Below are 19674 nucleotides of genomic sequence, written 5' to 3'. Positions count from 1 at the left end.
TGGTTAGCCTCATTCAGGAGTTAATATATGGTACAATTTAGCTGGGTCTTTCTTTAATTTGGAAAGTTTAAAATGATATGTTAGGTGATCTGTGGAGGGACAGGATTGAAGTAACAGTGCATTTCTCCCACCACAATCAGAATCATATATTTTGCTTGGGGGCTTTGACTGGAGCAGTCGGTCATAACAATTGGTTAAGCATGATTTCCCTTTCACAAATCCATGTTGACTCTGCCTGATTACCTTCAATTTTTCTAATTTCCCTGCTATAACGTCTTTAATAATCGCTTCTAACATTTTCCCTAAGACAGTTATTAAGCTAACTGGCCTATAGTTTCCTGCTTTCTGCGTCCCTCCCTTTTTGAATAAAGGAGTTACATTCGCTATTTTCCAATCTCACAGAACTTTCCCTGAATCTAGGGAATTTTGGAAAATTAAAACTAGCACATCAAGTATCTCACTGGCCACTTCCTTTAACACCCTAGGATGAAGTCCATGAGGACCCGGGGACTTTTCAGCCCGCAGCTCCAACAATTTGTTCAATATCACTTCCCTAGTGATTGTAATTTTCTTGAGTTCCTCGTTCCCTTCCATTGCCTGACTTACAGCTAATACTGGGATGTTACATGTATCCTCAATAGTGAAGACCGATGCAAAATATCTGTTCAATTCATCTGCCATCTCCTTATACATTTTTAATTCCCCAGACTCGCTTTCTATAGGACCAATGCTCACTTTGTTAACTCTTTTCCTTTTCAAATATCTATAGAAACTCTTACTATCGGTCTTTATATTTCTAGCTAGCTTTCTCGCATACTCTAATTTTACCTTCCTTATCAATCTTTTAGTCATTCTTTGCTGTTTTTTATATTCTGTCCAATCTTCTGATCTGCCTCCCACCTTTGTGCAAATAGAGGCTTTTTCTTTAAGTTTGATACTATCTTTAACTATTTTAGTTAACCACGGATGGCGGGTCCCACCCTTGGAATTTATCTTTCTCGTTGAAATATATCTATTCTGTGTATTCTGAAATATCCCCTTGAATGTCTACCACTGCATCTCTATTGACCTATCCCTTAACCTAATTTGCCAGTTCACTTTAGCAAGCTCTGCTTTCATGTCCTCATGATTGCCCTTATTTAAGTTTAAAATATTAGTCTTGGAGCCCACTCCTATCTCCCTCAAACTGAATGTAAAATTCAATCATATTATGATTGCTTCTACCTAGGGGCACCTTAACTATGAGGTCATTCATTAATCCTATCTCATTGTATAACCTGCTCTCTGGTTGGCTCCAGAACGTAGTGTTCCAAGAAATTATCCGGAAAACGTTCTATGTACTCCTCATCTAGGTTACCTCTGCCCATCTGATTTTTCCCGTCTATATGTAGGTTAAAATCTCCCATAATTATCGCTGTACGTTTCTGACAAGCTGCCATTATTATTTCCTTTACGCCCCATCCTACAGTGTGGTTAATGTTAGGTGGCTTGTACACCACTTCCACAAGTGACTTCTTGCCTTTATGACTTCTCATCTCTACCTAAATTTCTTCTAATCCTGGTCTCCTGAACTTAAGTCATCCCTCTCTATTACGCTAATACCATCATTAATTAACAGAGCTACCCTCCACCTTTTACTAGCTTCCTGTCCTTCCTAAAGGCCATGTACCCTTCAATATTCAGGTCTCAATCTATGTCATCCTGCAGCCATGTCTCTGTAATGGCTATCAGATCGTACTTATTTATTTATATTTGCGCTCTCAGTTCATCTGTTTTGTTTCAAATGCTACATGCATTCAAATACAGAACCTTTAGTTTTGTCCCTTTATTATTTTTGTAACCTCTAGCCTTATCTGTTGATTTACTCTTAGATCTGTACACTCTGTTCCTTCCTGTCACAGTCTGTTTATCATTTCCCATATTAATACCTTTCTTGCCTTGTCTCTACTCCTTGATTTACCATATCTTCCCAAATTTGATCCATTTCCCCCACTATTCGGTTTAAAACCCTCTCTACCTCCCTAGTTATGCGGCTCGCTAGAACACCAGCCCCAGCACAGTTCAGCTGTAGACCATCCCAATGGTCCAGCCACCACTTTCCCCAGTACTGGTGCCAGTGCCCCACGAACCGGAACCCACTTCTACCACATCAGTCTTTGAGCCGTGCATTAATTTCTCTAATCTTATTTGCCCTATGCCAATTTGCACGTGGCTCAGGTAATAATCCAGAGATTATTACCTTTTGAGGTTCTGCTTAATTTGTTGCCTAGTTCCTCATACTGACTATGCCGAACCTCTTTCCTTGTCCTGCCTATGTCGTTGGTACCTATATGGACCATGACAACTGGATCCTCCCCCTCCCACTGTAAGTTCCTCTCCAGCCCTGAGCATATGTTCCGAACCCTGGCACTGAGCAGACAACACACTGTCTAGACTCTCACTCTTTGCTGCAGAGATCACTGTCAATCCCCTAACTATATTGTCCCCTACTGCCACTACATTCCTTTTTTCTCCCTCCACTTGAATGGCTTATGGCTTCCTGTACCATAGTGCCATGGTCAGGTTTCTCATCCATCCTGCAGCCGCTGCTCTCATCCAAACAAGCTGAAAGAACCTCAGACCTGTTAGACAATCGCAAAGGCTGAGACTCCTGCACTCCTGTCCTCTGGGTCCCCTTACCTGCCTCAGCTGCAGCCACACTCTCCTGTCCCTGTCCCTGACCACTGACCAAATCAGAAGACCCTATCCTAAGGGTTGTGAGTGCCTCCTGGTACAAAGTGTCCAGGTGACTTTCCCCCTCCCTGATGTGTCGCAGTGTCTGCAGCTCGGACTCCAGTTCAATGACTCTGAGCCAAAGCTCTTCGAGCTGCAAACACTTACTGCAGACGTATTTGCCCTGGATCACACTGGCATCCAGGAGCTCCCACATGCTGCAGCCATGACATATCACCTGTCCTGCCATCCTTAATGTGTTTTAATTAACTACTTAATTATTTTATTCAATTATTTATTTTATTTTCCTTTTTTATATATTTTATTAAGCTTACCACTAGTTCCTTTACTATTTTAAATGTTAGGATTAGAATGGACCTTAACCACTTACCAGATACTCACCAAACGGGTCGCTTCTTCCCAAACCAATCACTTCCCAAACCACCTGCTTGCCTGTGATGTCACAGCTTACCAGATACTCACCAAACAGCTCCTTCCACTGCACCGAAGCAAGAACCAAATACTGGAGGATTAAAAGAGTACAAAAGAAAAGGAGAAATGGAAACATGGAGCACCTCTGCCCCTTCACCGAACTTGCCGCTCACGAAACTCGAATCTCCACACTTAGCTATTAATCTGCACTCTGTTAGTCTAATAGTCATTACCAATGATAATAAAGATTTGCCAATACTAATAAACCTGACTACTATCAGTAAACCTTATAAATACTGATAAACCTTAATAATACAGTTAATACTAGTATAAAGTTGTCCTAATTTGAACTAATACATACTACTGGTCTCTCTCTCACTATAAACTATAACATTCCATTAGTTTTTAGTTTATATACTAATAAATCAATCAATTGTTATGCTATGTTTGATTTAATTTAATTTAAAAGCTTACCTATATACTCACCCCAGCAGCTCTCTCTTTCCCTGCTCTCACTGTCGATTGTGATGTCACTTTTCAATTTTTCCCTGCTCCTCTCTCGCTCTGTCTGTCTCCGGTCTCTGACTCTGGGCTTTTGGCGTGCTTTTTAAACCTCCACGCCTGCCGTGCTCCTCTCTCTCACTCGGTCTCCGGTCTCAGAAGCTTCCTATATTAATACACAGGGCCCTGTTCTTTGCAGACAGAAAGAACACGTACACACAATACGCCTGTTTCAGCACCACAAAATAAGTGACAGCCATTCACTGGTTCATTCCTCAGGCCAATACCTTGACCAATCAGAGTCAAGCTGCCTGGTTTAAATTTCAAACAAAGCTTGGCAGTTAACTGTCAGTTACCATAAACTGGTGCATTCTCCATGGCAATGCCTCTACCAATCAAAGTCCACCTGCCGACCAATCAGTACTGTCTTCTCATACAGTATAAATATGTTGCTTTCCCTTACATTGGTATTCTTGTGATTCGTCCTAATGAGTGCAAGACGAAAAGCTTTGACAAAATGTCTCTGTTTTCAGCAGTACTCAAGTTTTCTACCTATCCTTGTGCATCAGCAAATTTAGCAACCATACATCCGGTTTCTTCATCCAAGTCATTTATATGAATTGTAAATTGTTGATGCCCCAGCACTGATCCCTGTAACATTCCAGTAGTTGCAGCTTGCCAACCTGAAAAAGACCCATTTATCCCTACTCTCTGTTTCCTGTCAGCTAACCAATCCACTATCCATGTTAATATGTCACCACCTACACCATGAGCTCTTATTTTGCTTAGTAAACCTTGATGTGGCACCTTGTCAAATGCCTTCTGGAAATCTAAGTATAACACATCCACAAGTTTCCCTTTATCCTTGTTGTTTGTTAATTCCTCAAAGAACTCCAATAAATTAGTGAAACATGATTTCCCTTTCATAAAACCATGTTGACTCTGCCTGAATACATTGAGATTTTCTAAGTGTTCTGCTATAACCTCCTTCATAATAGATTCCAGCATTTTCCCTATGACAGATGTTAAGCTAACTGACCTGTAGTTTCCTGCTTTCTGACTCCCCCTTTCTTGAATAGGGGAGTCACATTTGCTATTTTCCAATCTGATGGAACCTTTCCAGAATCTACGGAATTTTGGAAAATTAAAACCAATGCATCCACTATCTCAGCAGCCACTTTATTTAAGACCCTAGGATGAAGTCCATCAGGACCTGGGGACTTGTCATCTTTTAGTTCAAATAATTTTTTCAGTACCCTTTCTCTGATGATTATAATTGTTTTAAGTTCCTCCCTCCCTTTCACCACCTGATTCACAATTATTTCTGGGATGTTATTTGTATCCTCTACAGTGAAGGCAGATGCAAAATATCTGTTCAATTTATCTGCTGTCTCCTTATTTTCCATTAATAATTCCCCAGACTCATTCTTTAGAGGAGCAACACACACTTTACTTACTCTTTTCCTATTTAAATACCTGTAGAAACTCTTAGTATCTGTTTTTATATTTCTAGCTAGCTTTCTCTCGTACTCTAATTTCTCACTCCTTATTAACCTTTTAGTGAGTCTTTAATGTTCCTTATATTCTGCCCAATCTTCTGACCTGCCACTCTCATCTTTGCAGAATTATATGCTTTTTGTTTTAATTTGATACTATTTTTAACTTCCTTATTTAGCCATGGATGGAGCACCCTTTCTTTAGAGTCTTTCTTTCTCACTGGAATGTGTCTTTTCTGAGCATTCTGAAATATCTCCTTAAATGTCTGCCACTGCATCTCTACTGACATATCCCTTAACCTAATTTTGCCAGTTTACTTGAGCCAGTTCTGCCTTCATGCCCTCATTATTGCCCTGATTTAAGTTTAAAACAAGTCTGAGATTCACCCTTCTCTCCCTCAAACTTCATGTGAAATTTGTCTTATTATGATCACTACTACCTAGAGATGCCTTCACTGTGAGGTTATTAATCCTGTCTCATTGCATTGTACCAGATCTAGTATAGCCTGCTCTCTGGTTGGCTGTAGAATGTGCTGCTCCAAGAAACTGTCCTGAAAACACTCTATGAACTCATCATCCAGGCTACCTTTGCCAATCTAATTCATCCAATCTATATATAGAATAAAATCACACATAATTATCATTGTACCTTTCTCACAGCCCCCATTATTTCATCCTCTCTACCCCGTCCTGCATGGTTACTGTTAGGGGGCTTATAAAACACACCCATAAGTGACTTCTTACCTTTACTATTTCTCATCTGTACCCAAATTGATTCTACATCTTGATCTCCAGAACTAAGATCATCTCTCTCTATTGAACCAATACTATCCTTAATTAACAGATCTACCACTCCACCTTTTCATAGCTTCCTGTCCTTCCTAAATGTCCCTTGAATATTCAGGTCCCAGTCTTTGTCATCTTGCAGTCATGTCTCTGTAATGGCTACCAGATCATACGTATGTATTACTATTTTCCCTGTCAATTCATCTGATTTGTTATGAATGCTATGTGCATTCAGATACAGAGCCTCTCGTTCTATCTTTTTACTATTTTTGTAACCTCTCGTCTTATCTCCTGGTGCACTCTTAGGTTTGTATACTCTCTCCCTGCAACACTCAGATCATCATTTCCCTTATTGCTATTTTGCTCTCTTGCCTTGTCTTCTCTACTTAATTTATCACATCTTCTCAATCCTGATCCCTCGCCCCCACTATTTAGTTTACAACCCTGTTTACTGCCCTAGTTATACGACCCACCAGAACACTGGTCCCAGCTTCAGGCGAACACCGTCCCAATGGTACAGCTCCCACTTACCCCAGTACTGGTGCCAGTGCCCCATGAATGAAACCCAGTTCTTCCACACCAATCTTTGAGCCATGCATTTAACTCTCTAATCTTATTTATCCTATGCCAATTTGCCTGTGGCTCAGGTAATAATCCAGAGATTACCACCTTTGAGGTTCTGCTTTTTATTTTAGACCCTAGCTGCTCATACTCTTTCAGCAGAACCTCTTTCCTCGTTCCATCTATGTTGTTGCTATCTACGTGGACCACGACCACTGGATCCTCCCCCTCCCACTGCAAGTTCCTCTCTAGCCCAGAGCAGATGCCCCAAACCTTGGCATCGGGCAGGCAGCACAGCCATCTGGACTCTTGCTCTCAGCTGCAGAGAGCTGTGTCTGTCCCCCTGAAATATACTGTCCCCTACTACCAATACATTCCTATTAACTCTCCCTGCTTGTATGGCTTCCTGTACCATGGTGCCCCCATGGTCAGTTTGCTCATCCACCTTGCAGCCCCCGCTTTCTTCCATACAGTTTGCAAGAACATCAAACCTGGGTTTGGAAGATGCTATCAAAGCAGCTTTGGTGCATTGCTGCAGTGCATCTTTTTGATGGTACGCACAGATGCCATTGTGCACTGGTGGTGGAAGGAGTGAATGTTTAAGGAGATGAATGGGGTGACAATCAAATGGCTGCTTTGTCCTGGATGGTGTTGAGGGTCTTAAGTGTTGTTGGAGCTACACTCATCCAGTCAAGTAGAGAGTATTCCATCGCACGTCTGACTTGTGCCTTGTAGATGGGGAAAGGCTTTGGGGAGTCAGGAAGTGAGTCACTTCCTGCAGATTTCCCAGCCACTGACCTGCATGAATGCACTCTAATATATGATGAGCATTCATTTGAGAAGTGGGAGAATGAAATAGTTGGCAAGAAATGTACTCTAGTTCCTTGTCAAGCTGTGGACTTTAGCAGCAGTGGTTTATTTGGCCATAATATGGAGCACATGTACAAATGACTATTATACATCAAATGTTTCAGATAAATAACTGAACGTGTCATCTATTTGAAGCTATCTTACTAAGTGACCAGTTGGTAGCGCAAATAAATCTTCTTGCTCTAAGTTTGGATAATCTTCTGCGACTGATTGCTGTTGCATGTCTTCTCAACCAAGGTAGCCATTAATTTGACAGCCAGCGACAACTGGTTTCTAGGATTTTTTTATTCTTTCATGGGATGTGCGCACTGGCTAGACCAGCATTTATTGCCCATCTCTAATTGCCCTTGAGAAGGTGGGCTGCCTTTTTGACCAGCTGCAGTCTATCTGGTGTGGGTACACCCATGGTGCTGTTATGGAGGGGGTTGCAGGATTTTGATGCAGTGACAGTGAAGGAATGATGATATGTTTCCAAGTCAGGATGGTGTGTGACTTGGAGGGGAACTTGCAAGTGGTTGTGTTCCCAGGTGTCCGCTGTTCTTCTAGGTGGAAGAGGTCACAGGATTGGAAGCTGCTGTCGAAGGAGGCATGGTGGAGCATTGCTAAGTTCTATAATCACTGAATTATAGAATTGTCACAGCGCAGAAGGAGGCCATTCAGCCCATCATGTCTGCACCGGCTCTCCAAATGAGCAGTTCACCTAGTGCCATTCTCCTGCCTTCTCCCCTTAACCCTGCACATTCTTCCTTTTCAGATAACAGTTTAATTCCCTTTTGAATGCCTTGATTGAACCTGACTCCATCACACTCTCAGGCAGTGCATCCCAGATCCTAATCACTCACTGCATGAAGAAAGTTTGCCTCGTGTTCCTTTTGCTTCTTTTGCCAATCACTTTAAATCTGTATCCTCTCGTTCTCGATCCTTTCACGAGTGGGAACAGTTTTTCCTTATCCACTCTGTCCAGACCCCTCATGATTTTGAATACCTCTATCAAATCTCCTCTTAGCCTTCTTTTCTCTGAGAAAAAGAGTCCCAACTTGTCCAATCTATCTTCATAACTGAGGTTCCTCATCCCTGGAACCATTCTTGTGAATCTTTTCTCTACTCTTTCCAATGCCCTCACATCTTTCCTAAAGTGCGGCACCCAGAACTGGACACAGTACTCCAGCTGAGGCTGAACTAGTGTCTTATACAAGTTTAATTTAACCTCCTTGTTCTTGTACTCTATGCCCCTTGTTATGACTGAGGTGAGAGGAGTGCAGTGTCTTCTATTTCCACTTCTCCACAGGTCACAACATATATTTCAATGTTTACCCAGTTAACGATGTGGTCAATTATATACTCTTATCCTTGAATAAAATACACCAAAAAGGTTTCTTTAATAAACAACAAAATTATCAGTTTATTATAAAACAAGACTTAACCAGTAATGAAGCAAAGCATTAGCACACAGATTAAAATATGAAAGTTCCCCTTTTTACCTTAGCCCGTCACACACACACACATACACACCAGTTAACCGAAAAATAAAGAGATTTTCTCTTTAGAGCTCTGTTACAAAAAAAGACAAAAAAGGAAACCTTTTCAGTTTTAAAACACAAGTCCTCAAAATTTAACAAAAAATGGAAGTACTTTTGTAATATCCTATGAATAAAGCCCAGGATACTGTATGCTTTATTAACCACTCTCTCAATCTGTCCTGCCACCTTCAATGACTTTTGCACATATACCCCCAGGTCCATATACCATCATGGTCTCCTTGGAGAATTGTTTCATGAAGGTTTTCTTGACCGTAACCTGATGTAATTGCTTTGGTCTGTACGCATGGGTGACTGCATAAGGACGGGCCCAACTTATTGTCTGTGGTGCAAATACATCTTGTTTCATTTGTTGTCATGATGTAGGTGATGCTGTCAAGGGTGCATATATTGCCCTTCCTTAGTTGGGAACAAGGAACAGAAGAAACAGGAGCAGGAGTAGGCCATTCGGCCTGTCGAGACTGCTCTGCCATCCAAACAAATCATGGCTGATCATCTACTTCCATGCCATTTTTCCCCACTGTCCTCATATCCCTTGATGTTATTAGTATCCAGAAATCTATCAATTTCTGTCTTGAACATGCTCAATGATTGAGCTTCCACAGCCCTCGAAGGTAGAGAATGTGTATAGAATCCAAAGATTCACCACCCTCATCTATGTCCTCTGGTTCTAGACTGACCAGCCAGAGGAAACATCCTGTCCACATCTACCCTGTCAAGCCCTATAAGAATTTTGTAAGTTTCAATGAGATCACCTCTCGTTTTTCCAAACTCTAGAGAGTACAGGCCCAGTTTCTGCAATTTCTCCTCATAAGACAATCCCACCATCCAAGGATTAGTCTGGTGAACCTCCGTTGCACTCCCTCTCTGACAAGTAGATCCTTTCTTCAATAAGGAGACCAAAACTGGACACAGTACTCCAGATACTCATTTAACCTGTCCAAATCCCCTTGAAGCCACCTTGCATCCTCGTCACAACTTACATTGCCACCTACTTTTGTGTCATCAGCAAATTTGGAAATATTACATTTAGGCTCCATATCCAAGTCATTTATATAGATTGTGAACAGCTGTGGCCCAAGCAATGAACCTTGTGGTACCCCACTAGTAACAGCCTGCCATCCTGAGAATGACCCATTTATTCCTACTCGCTGTTTTCTGTCTGTTAACCAATTCTCAATCCATATTGCAGTATATTTCCCCAATCCCATGTGCTGCAATTTTGTTTACTAACCACCTGTGTGGGACCTTATCAAAAGCCTTTTGAAAATCCAGATACACCACATCCACTGGTTCTCCTTTATCTATGCCACAAGTAACATCCTCAAAAGAAACACCAACAGGTTTGTCAAACATGATTTCCCATTTATAAAACCATGTTGACTCTGCCCAATCACATTATTTACCAAGTGGCCAGTTATCATATGCTTTTATAATAGATTCTATCATTTTCCATACTACTGACATCAAACTAACAGGTCTGTAGTTCTCCATTTTCTCTCTCGCTCCTTTCTTAAATAGTGGGGTTACATTTGCTACTTTCCAGTCTGTAAGAACTCTTCCAGAATCTATAGAATTTTGAAAGGTAACCACCAATGCATCCACTATCTCCATAATCACCATAATATTCTGGAATGTAGCTCATCTGGTCCAGGGGATTTATCAACTTTCAATCCAATCAATTTTTCGAGTACTATCTCTTTATTGATACCAATTTCTTTCAGTTCCTCATTTTTTACAAGTCCCTTTGTTCCCGAGTTTTTCTGGGAAATTTTCTGTATCTTCCACCATGAAGACAGACACTGAGTTGCCCTGAGAAAACCTGTCTTATATGCTCTCTCTGCTGTTTCTCCTCCTCCTCCTCTTCCACTTTCAAAAATCTACAAATAGAGTTGGATGCCCCAGAGAGCCATATATGGGTAATCACATGGAATGACAGGCAGCAATAACAGATGAAGTACAGCTTTAAGAAGATCTGCATCAGTTTACTTTTAATACTAGCAAAACAGCAAAGAACCCATGACAGGAACAGAACAGAGCAGCTCTTCATGCAAGTAAACAAAGGATAAGGCCACTTTCAGAGAAAGGACCCAACATGGCAACTGTGCTTCTGCAGCACCTATTTTATATGGGCACAAAAGGGCTTGTGCCTCATTTTAGTTTTCTTAGGGTGGGGGAGGGAGCCAATAACGAGAATGCAAGCTTGCAGTGTGTAACAACCTCAGAGATCATTAACATGAAAAATACAAGAGAGGAACTCCCAGACCAGTTTAGCAAATTACACGAATTGCAACAGTTCAAGAAGGCAAATCACCACCACCTACTCAATGGCAATTAGGGATGGGCAAGAAATGCTGGCCTAGCCAACAACACCCACATCCCATGAATGGATAAAAAAAACGACAAGATTTCGTGTTAACAGTCTTTTATTACAATTAAACTGAAAAAATCCCCAATTAATTCAAAAGTACTTTGTCAGGTGGCAGGACTATATCTCCAACACAGAAGTCCTTGAAGCGGCCAACATCCCCAGCTTATACACACTACTGAGTCAGCGGCGCTTGAGATGGCTTGGCCATGTGAGCCGCATGGAAGATGGCAGGATCCCCAAAGACACATTGTACAGCGAGCTCGCCACTGGTATCAGACCCACCGGCCGTCCATGTCTCCGTTATAAAGACGTCTGCAAACGCGACATGAAATCGTGTGACATTGATCACAAGTCGTGGGAGTCAGTTGCCAGCATTCGCCAGAGCTGGCGGGCAGCCATAAAGACAGGGCTAAATTGTGGCGAGTCGAAGAGACTTAGTAGTTGGCAGGAAAAAAGACAGAGGCGCAAGGGGAGAGCCAACTGTGCAACAGCCCCAACAAACAAATTTCTCTGCAGCACCTGTGGAAGAGCCTGTCACTCCAGAATTGGCCTTTATAGCCACTCCAGGCGCTGCTTCACAAACCACTGACCACCTCCAGGCGCGTATCCATTGTCTCTCGAGATAAGGAGGCCCAAAAGAAAAGAACTTTGTAAGTAGCTGATACCTCAAATAACAAACAAAGGTGTCTTCTTTCCTTATTCAACACTTGAAAACCTCGCACCACACTGATACATTACAGTCATTTTGGATACCAAAATCCTTTGCAGGTTAGCGTCCCAAACTCCTCCCAGTTGCAATGCGTTGGACCTCCCAGACTTTAAAAAAAAAAATCAGTATTTTCTTCGCTCCTTTCAATCTGAATGTCTGTGGATTGTGATTTCCAGCGATCCTGTGGGCCCTTTACTCTTCCAAAAGCTTCGCCTCTCAGCACAGATTCCAATCTCCACTGCCTTTCACAGTATATCTTCAGGGTGCCGGCGTTCACCCACCACCCCCCCACCACCCACTCCTTTCTCATCAGCTGGGTGTTTTCTCTTGCAGCTTGCCCTGAGGCTGCAACCTGATGGTTCCTGCCTTACAGTCTGCTTATTCCAGAAAGTCTGTAAAATTTATCTGGACTTAGAATTCAATAGTTTATTGTTTTGCTGCAAAGTGCAGAGACCAGGGCTGGGATTTTTTCTTGGCAACGGGGGTTTCAACCACTGGCGAAAGTGCCAGCAAGAGCCCCACGTCGCCTCCTCTGGGGAAGGCCCGCTGGATTACATGTCAATTAAGCACTTAAGTGGATAGCAGCGGGACTTCCCTGGGATTAAGGACCTTGCCGATGGACGTTCCCCCTGATGAGAGTTATTGGCCAATCTGAGGCTGGCAGTTCTTTCTCTGAGCAGTGCCACTGCACAGAGGGAGGCTGCTGCCCGCCCTGGACTCACCAGAGGCACTGGACCCAGGCCACAGGTGAGTCAGGGCGGGAGGGGTTCGCAGAGGAGGGAGGTGTAGGGGGTCCGGCAGCAAGGGGAGGGGCGGGCTCTCTAATTGCCCACTTAAGGACCTCGATTGACGGTGGGGTAGGAGGGCCATTCACAGGCCTTCCTGCCCTGGACTTAATTTGAGTGGAGGCAGCAAGGTGGTGAGGTCCACCCCTCCCAATTAAATGCTCTCCCTGCCTCCAAACCCGATGTGGGGGAAAGCATAAAATTCCCCCCAGTAGTCTGAGTTCCACGAAGCTACTCATTCTTTCCATGTCCATGCTGCTAACATCTGCCTGGTTCATTTGCATACTCTCAATGGCTGACTCATTGTTTTACAATCCAAATGTCTGGGAGGATGAAACCCATTGTTCTTCAGGTGTTAGTGCTGTAGTCTTCTTCAGAAAACAGTCTTTGATCTGTTCTCTCTGTTCTCTTGGTAACCTTTTGCAGAGTAGAGGTGAGGTCAGCTGACCTTCTGGACTCCATCTTGAACTTTTAAAAATCACAATCTTTAAGATATAATGTAACAAGGTTCAACGTTCTTAACAAGGTGTCTTCAGAACACAAAATTAAGCATGATACATAATGTGTGCTCAGCAGGCCTGTGTGCCTAATAATGTGGCACTTGAACATCAGATTACCCTTGATCAGGTAGAAATTCATATGCCGAATTTGGGGAAACCAATTTAGTGTTTCTGTAATGATGTAAGCAGTGATATAGCCCAATGCTTTGTTTATGCAGTTTTATGTGAAGATTTGTCTTTAGAATGGGTTGCCATGACACAACACAGGTTACTGCTGTCTGCAGAGCAGAAGCAAAGGAAGAAAGTGAATTTGAAAAATAGATAGTTGGTGATAACCTTTTTTAAAATTCTTCAAGGTTTGTTTCTTATTTCTTAGGTGTACACAGAGATCCCGGGAGCAACAAATTTAACTGTTGATTTTCCAATAGTTATTGGTACAATTCCCTTGCATCCCTTCAGCAGCCAGGCTACCAACTTTAACACCCAGTATGGCATGAACTACAGCAACTTAAACAACACACTCCCTGAAGGAATTGAAGGTAAGGACGAGATCTGACAAGAAGTATGAGGAGATGTGGAGTTGAGGTGGAAGATCAGCCATGATTGTGTCAAATGTAAGAGCAGACTCGAAGGGCTGAAAGGCCTACTCCTGGTCCCTTTTCTTATATTCTTAAGTGCATGACCAGCTAGGGTCAGAAAATCCTGGGAACAGAATCTTGAATCCTCACTGCAGCATGATTTTGTTGGGAGACAGGCTATTTTGGAAAAGCTGTAAGCAGCCACTGACGGTTCGGGGAGCATCATTAATAATTATTAATTAATCAAAAGCAATTGAAATTTAACTGGCCTACAACTTCCCAATATTTGCTTGAGGAATGTGCAGACTGCATTCTGGGCCTTTAAAAAATAATTGCAATGGAAAGCCCTTCCTGACTTTTGAATTTTTTTTCTAAAAGCTGTGATAGGCTCGCTCAAGATGGTTTCATTTTCATATTTAAGTTTCCTCTTTGGCATTTTCTTTGGTGCAATTGTTCATCTTTTTGATTTGTTCTTTTCTCATTTATGTTTACTTTTTTGGTTCGGTTTAATTATTTTCAAATCATTGCATTTCAAGGAACTCCCAAGTAATTTTACCAAGTTAAAATGGACATTCCGCATTGAATTACTACTATCCTGATTTGAGAAAGACTCACCTGTATTAAGGTGGTTTGCAGAAACCTCCTTTACTAAAGTATGTAGGTCTATAGGCTGACCCTATGATTACTTGGGCATGTCAGAGGAGATATATATGTATTGCCTATGCGACACCATGGAGACCTTTCTCCAGAATAGATTTTGTCCTCAATGTGCCATCTTATAAAAATGCAAAAGTAATCTTGAGATGTTCAAAGTTACGAGCACGATCGAATTAATAGGCATGCCCTGCCTTCAGGCCAACCTGGGTGCACCATGCAACCTGATAGTATTTCAGTGATTTTAGGTGCAGTACCCATGGAAGGCTTTCAGTTGTAGGTCGCAACTTGAATGCAGGGGCGATAAAATAATTGAACAGGATTTGCAATCCATTGATGTCTAGATGTCTCCACAGGTTGAATAACATGCCAATACTCACTGTCTAGACTTTCTAACAAAGAATATCCACTTGGCAAAAGGCATGAGCTACGGAATTCTAGCTCAGCCAAGAGTCACAAGTTGGAAAATAAAGAAAACAAAATGGTGAATCAGTGAATCGTATGATCTTGTCAACTTGAGAGCCCTTCACAAAATTTATCATTGAAAAGGATATTTAATTAGCTTTACAGGATATTCTTGGCTTCAGTTTCAGCTCAGAAAGGGTGGTGCTTGATTCATAATCTCAGGGATTTAAGGATATTATTCTCAACAAGACTTGACATCCCTTAAATTGATGCAGCTGGGCGGATCTCTGAGTGAACTGAGTCACAAACAGGCACCACCTGACTGGTCTCACATGAATGATGACCTTTACTTTTACATTACCTCACAATCAAAAGTACATTGTTATTTCAGTCTAGCTCAAATAAGAAAAATGCCTTTTGAATCTGGGCAGATCATTACACTGTAATTCTTTCTTTTTCAGGGTAATCTGACTTTTCTGTTCACCAACCAGAATCTGGGCTTCCAGACTTAGGGAATGAAAAGCCTTAAGAGGAACAATGGATTGAGGTTTACATTTGTTCTCCAGTTGGGGGTTTTGGTGTCTAGTTTGACTTGCTCTTGAGTCATCTGACATAATTCAACTCGACTCCAAAAATGAATATAAAGACACCAAGGATAGAACAGAACACAAAAGTTTGATAACCAGTAACCGTTGAATTACCGTCCGAAGAAGAAGTCACTGACCTGAAACGTTAACTCTGCTTCTTGTTTTTATTTCAGATTTCCAGCATCCGCGGTATTTTGCTTTTATATAACCGTTGAATTGTTACTTCTATGCACTCAGATATGATAACTGTTAATGTAATTGCTGTAAATAACCTGATACATATTTGCTTGAATACCAACTCAGCCGTTGCATAGAAACAATTTTGCCTTGTTTTGTAATGTGCTGGTTCCATTCTCTAGGGTGTATTTTCAGAGTCTTCTCCCTAGAAGTTCTCCTTTCATCAGTAGTTGAGGCCTCACATATATATATACATCTGTACTGTCAGAATATCATTGGTTGACACATTTACACATATGTACACATATACACCTGTCTGTAATGTCATTGTATACCTAAGGGTCACTAAGTTTGTGGAGATTTTTGTGAAACTAATTTTTACCAAAAGAGGTTGATTTCCTCCTAAATTTCTCTATTTTCTTCTTCCTGAGAAACAGCTGCAGTGAAGGTGCAAGCATTATGTTGATGATGCCAGCACATGGATTCTGTGCTGTATATGCTGTGCTGATGTCTCAAATATGAAGAACACACAACTCAGATTCTCAGCAGAAACAAGGCAGTGGATATAACTTTTTTTCAAGGGAACCTGGATTTAGGTTTCATGGAACAATGTGTGTTCTTTGCTTCTGTTAAATAATTGAATTTTTATAATCTTCACAAACCATGATTCATGTAGTCACAACTCCATGACACAGGCATATTCCTCAAAGTTATTTCCACTCTGCCTGCGCTATTTCACCAGAAGTGCAACACAAAACCCTGTTAAACCACAAAAGCGGGGTTTCTGTCATACATCTGGTGAAGTAAAGCTAATGGAGTGGGAGCAGTTCAGACAATTTCTCACCCCAGGTTTTTATTTATTTTATGGTCTGTGTTACTGCTCAGTATCGTAGTCACCTAATTCTATTTTCCAATGATATCTTCACATATTTCGCCCTGGCAACTGTCTGAAATTAAACCAGTCTGTTTGCAACCTTGGTGTCACATCTGACCCCGAGATGAGCTTCCAATTACATATTCACGCCATTACTAAGACTTCATATTTCTACCTCTGTAACATCACCTGATATCGTCCTGTCTCAGCTCATCTGCTGTTGTAGCCCTCATTCATGCCTTCGTTACCTCCATACTTGACTATTCCAATGCACGCCTGTCTGGTCTCCCACATTCCACCCTCAGTAAACTTGAGGTCATCCAAAACATTTTTGCCCATGTCTTAACTCATCCCATTCACCTAGAACTCCTGTACTCGCTGACCTACCTTGGCTCCTGGGCAAGCAATGTCTTTTAACTTTCAAATTCTCATCCTTGTTTTCAATTCCCTCCATGACCTTACCCCCTCTCTAACTCTATAACCTCCTCCCTCCCCACAACCCTCCAAGATATCAGCGTTCCAATTCTGACCTCTTTTAATCCCCTATTTTAATCGCTCCACCACTGGTGACTGCACCTTCAGTTGCCTACACCCTAAGTTCTAGAATTCCCTTCCTACATCTGTCTGTCTCACCACCTCGCTTTCCTCCTTTGAGACACTCCTTAAAACCTACCTCTTTGACCAAGCTTTTGGTCATCTGACCGAATATCTCGTTTTGGGTTTGTTTTATAATGCTCCTGTGAAGTGCCTTGGGATATTTTATTACATTCAAGGTGCTGTATAAATATAAGTTGTTGTTGTACTACACAACAGAATTTCTGTAGTTTCACATTTTTATTTAGTATGTAAGGTGCTGATATGAAAAATGTGGTATACTTAAGAATTCTAATTACTGTGTACTTTTGTGTTTGCCAGAAAGCACCTTGTATTTTATGAGATCATTGAGCAGCCTGATGAGAGGGTTTGTCATTTTTAGAAATCTTTGGATGTACTGAGGACAGCTGCTGTGCTTGTATTTTCTGACTAATTAGCTCAAAAATACCATGGCACACATTTGGCAGTAATCTAAATTAATACAAATGCTTGTGAAGAGATGTGTAAGACTGGGAACTATCCAAATCCTGGTGCAAGTATTCAGATATTTGCATTTGATTTGGGTTTTGGAAGTTCACAGAGATAAGTGGATACCACCATTTTTATGAACAGGATGTGTAGTCTTCAAGCCCATCAAGTCTGTCCCTTTTCCAAAGATTAACCTCACTCACTGGCCCAGATTTTCCTGTCAGCTGTGAAGCATCGGCATTCACCGCTGACTGCACAAAAAAACGTACTTATATTGTCTGTAGGCTGCAGTGTGGCTCCAGTGGGGAACTCATATCAGAGGCCGAGCAGTGAGGTGTATTCTTCGCGAAGCCACACCCCCATTCTCATCACTAAAAGAAGTCACGCCCCTTGAAGTCAAGCAGTCAGCCATTGTTCAGTTTGGTACTTTATAATGGTCCAGACCTTGTGGACCCAATGGCAGCAAATGCTGTGATGTTCGCTGCTACTGAGGGCCACAATGGCACTGCAACTTCTGGCGATCACACTTGCGGCAAAAAACGGAAGTTGCTGTGTGCCTCAATCGTCATCATTGTCATCAGTCCCTTGAAACGAAGATGACGTCTGCCAGGGTTCATGATTTGTGTGTCCTAAGTGACTCAGCAGGCCAATCCTGGAACCACAGCTCTTTGCACAGAGAGGACAAGGGAGTTCTTGAACCAGGGTCCTGCTCTCTCTCTTTCTGCTTTCAACACTTCTCTGCAGCAGAGTTGATGCGGTAAGTTTCTGACTGTTATGGCTTGTTGGATGAGGTGTTGCAATATCCAGACCAGCAGAGCTGATTTGGTATGATCATGGTTGCAATGTTGGAGGAGTTGGCTTCGGTGAGGATGCTGAGTTTGTTCGCCTGTCTATCTGCTATTCTATTTTTGATGGTGAACCCAACTCCATGGATGTGACGGTCTTCCTCTGATTTCCCCTTCCATCAGAAAGTGTATCCTCCTCTTTTCTCTCTAAGCTAGCCTTCCGCAGGGAGTCGGGTTTCACTGAGAGCTGTGTGGGAGAAGTTTGCTGAGCTTTTTCTTCTATAACTGTTATTTGAGTAAGTAGATTAATATAATCCTAGTGAATATATATATTCACTCTCATATATAAGTTGAAAGTATAGCTACATATTGGTACAAAATGGAGTATTTACCCGAGGCATTGTGGGACAGGTTAGTTAGCTCGCAGTTTGAGCCTGGTGCAGCATAGCACAGACACTGAGAGGGGCCCCTCTTATCAGTGTAACTGCAGACTGCACGGCACCCTCAGGAATGCAGGCCCAATTAAAAGTGACAGTTGGAATACTCAAGGATAATTGATGGGACCTGAGATCATCAATTGGTGATCATGTTGCTACATGATGCCTAATCAGTAATCTAATTGGTACTATGTGTAATGTATGTAATCAATAACCTTTCTGATTGGATTATGTCCAGCCGGGATGGGCTGAGTAACTGTATATCTGTTGTGGATTTCCTTTGTTCTGTGGAGTAGCACTGGACTGCTTTTAGGTAAGGTGTGCTTCCCATGATATCATGAAATAAAGTGTTTATTCTCATAGCCTGAGTCCGGAGAATTTGTTCAACAATTTGGCATAATCTGGATTTCTCCAACAAGCTGCAACATCAATGTTAAATCTCGCAAGTTCCCGAGAAACTATGGTGGTTCTCCTTTCAGGGCATTCGCTGTTTTGATTGTCCATTAAGGTGTGCACGTTCCAAGTACAGACATTCTTGCATTTTATCATTTGTGTGAGTTTTCATTCACAAGGATGGTGATCCCACCAGGTGCTGTGTCCTGGTCAGGACAGTTTGGGACAGCCTATGTTTGGGGCACCTTTTCCAGCCCCTTCCTCAAGTGAGGTGAGCATTTGGGATCCTAAAAAGGACTGCTCAGATGTGGGTGCTGCTGCTGGAGAGCTACTTCTGTCCAAATTCCAAGAGCTCAGTCACCATCAGGCATCCACCACCAGTGTGCAGATTTGTGACTAGAGATCTCCAGGTTCACAGCTCTGTCCCCAATGCCACTCATCCATCACCGTAGGGCTTTTCA

The 19674-nt window shown here is 42.0% G+C and overlaps 1 protein-coding gene across 1 annotated transcript in view; it reads left to right on the top strand.

Moving 5' to 3' along the window:
- The window catches only part of LOC137369081 (arrestin domain-containing protein 3-like), an 82690-nt gene extending 63535 nt beyond the window's left edge, over window positions 1-19155 (top strand). The window contains exons 6-7 of the mRNA XM_068029676.1: window positions 13638-13800; window positions 15360-19155. Coding sequence (XP_067885777.1) covers window positions 13638-13800; window positions 15360-15364 — 168 coding nt within the window. The 3' untranslated portion in view covers window positions 15365-19155. The remainder of the gene's footprint in view (window positions 1-13637; window positions 13801-15359) is intronic.
- The last annotated feature ends 519 nt before the right edge of the window (window positions 19156-19674 follow it).

The sequence above is a fragment of the Heterodontus francisci genome, chromosome 4 (assembly GCF_036365525.1).
Source record: "Heterodontus francisci isolate sHetFra1 chromosome 4, sHetFra1.hap1, whole genome shotgun sequence".
NCBI classification, from domain to species: Eukaryota; Metazoa; Chordata; class Chondrichthyes; order Heterodontiformes; family Heterodontidae; genus Heterodontus; species Heterodontus francisci.
The sequence above is the reverse complement of the archived record's forward strand: the minus strand, read 5'-3'. Positions and strand labels throughout refer to the sequence as shown.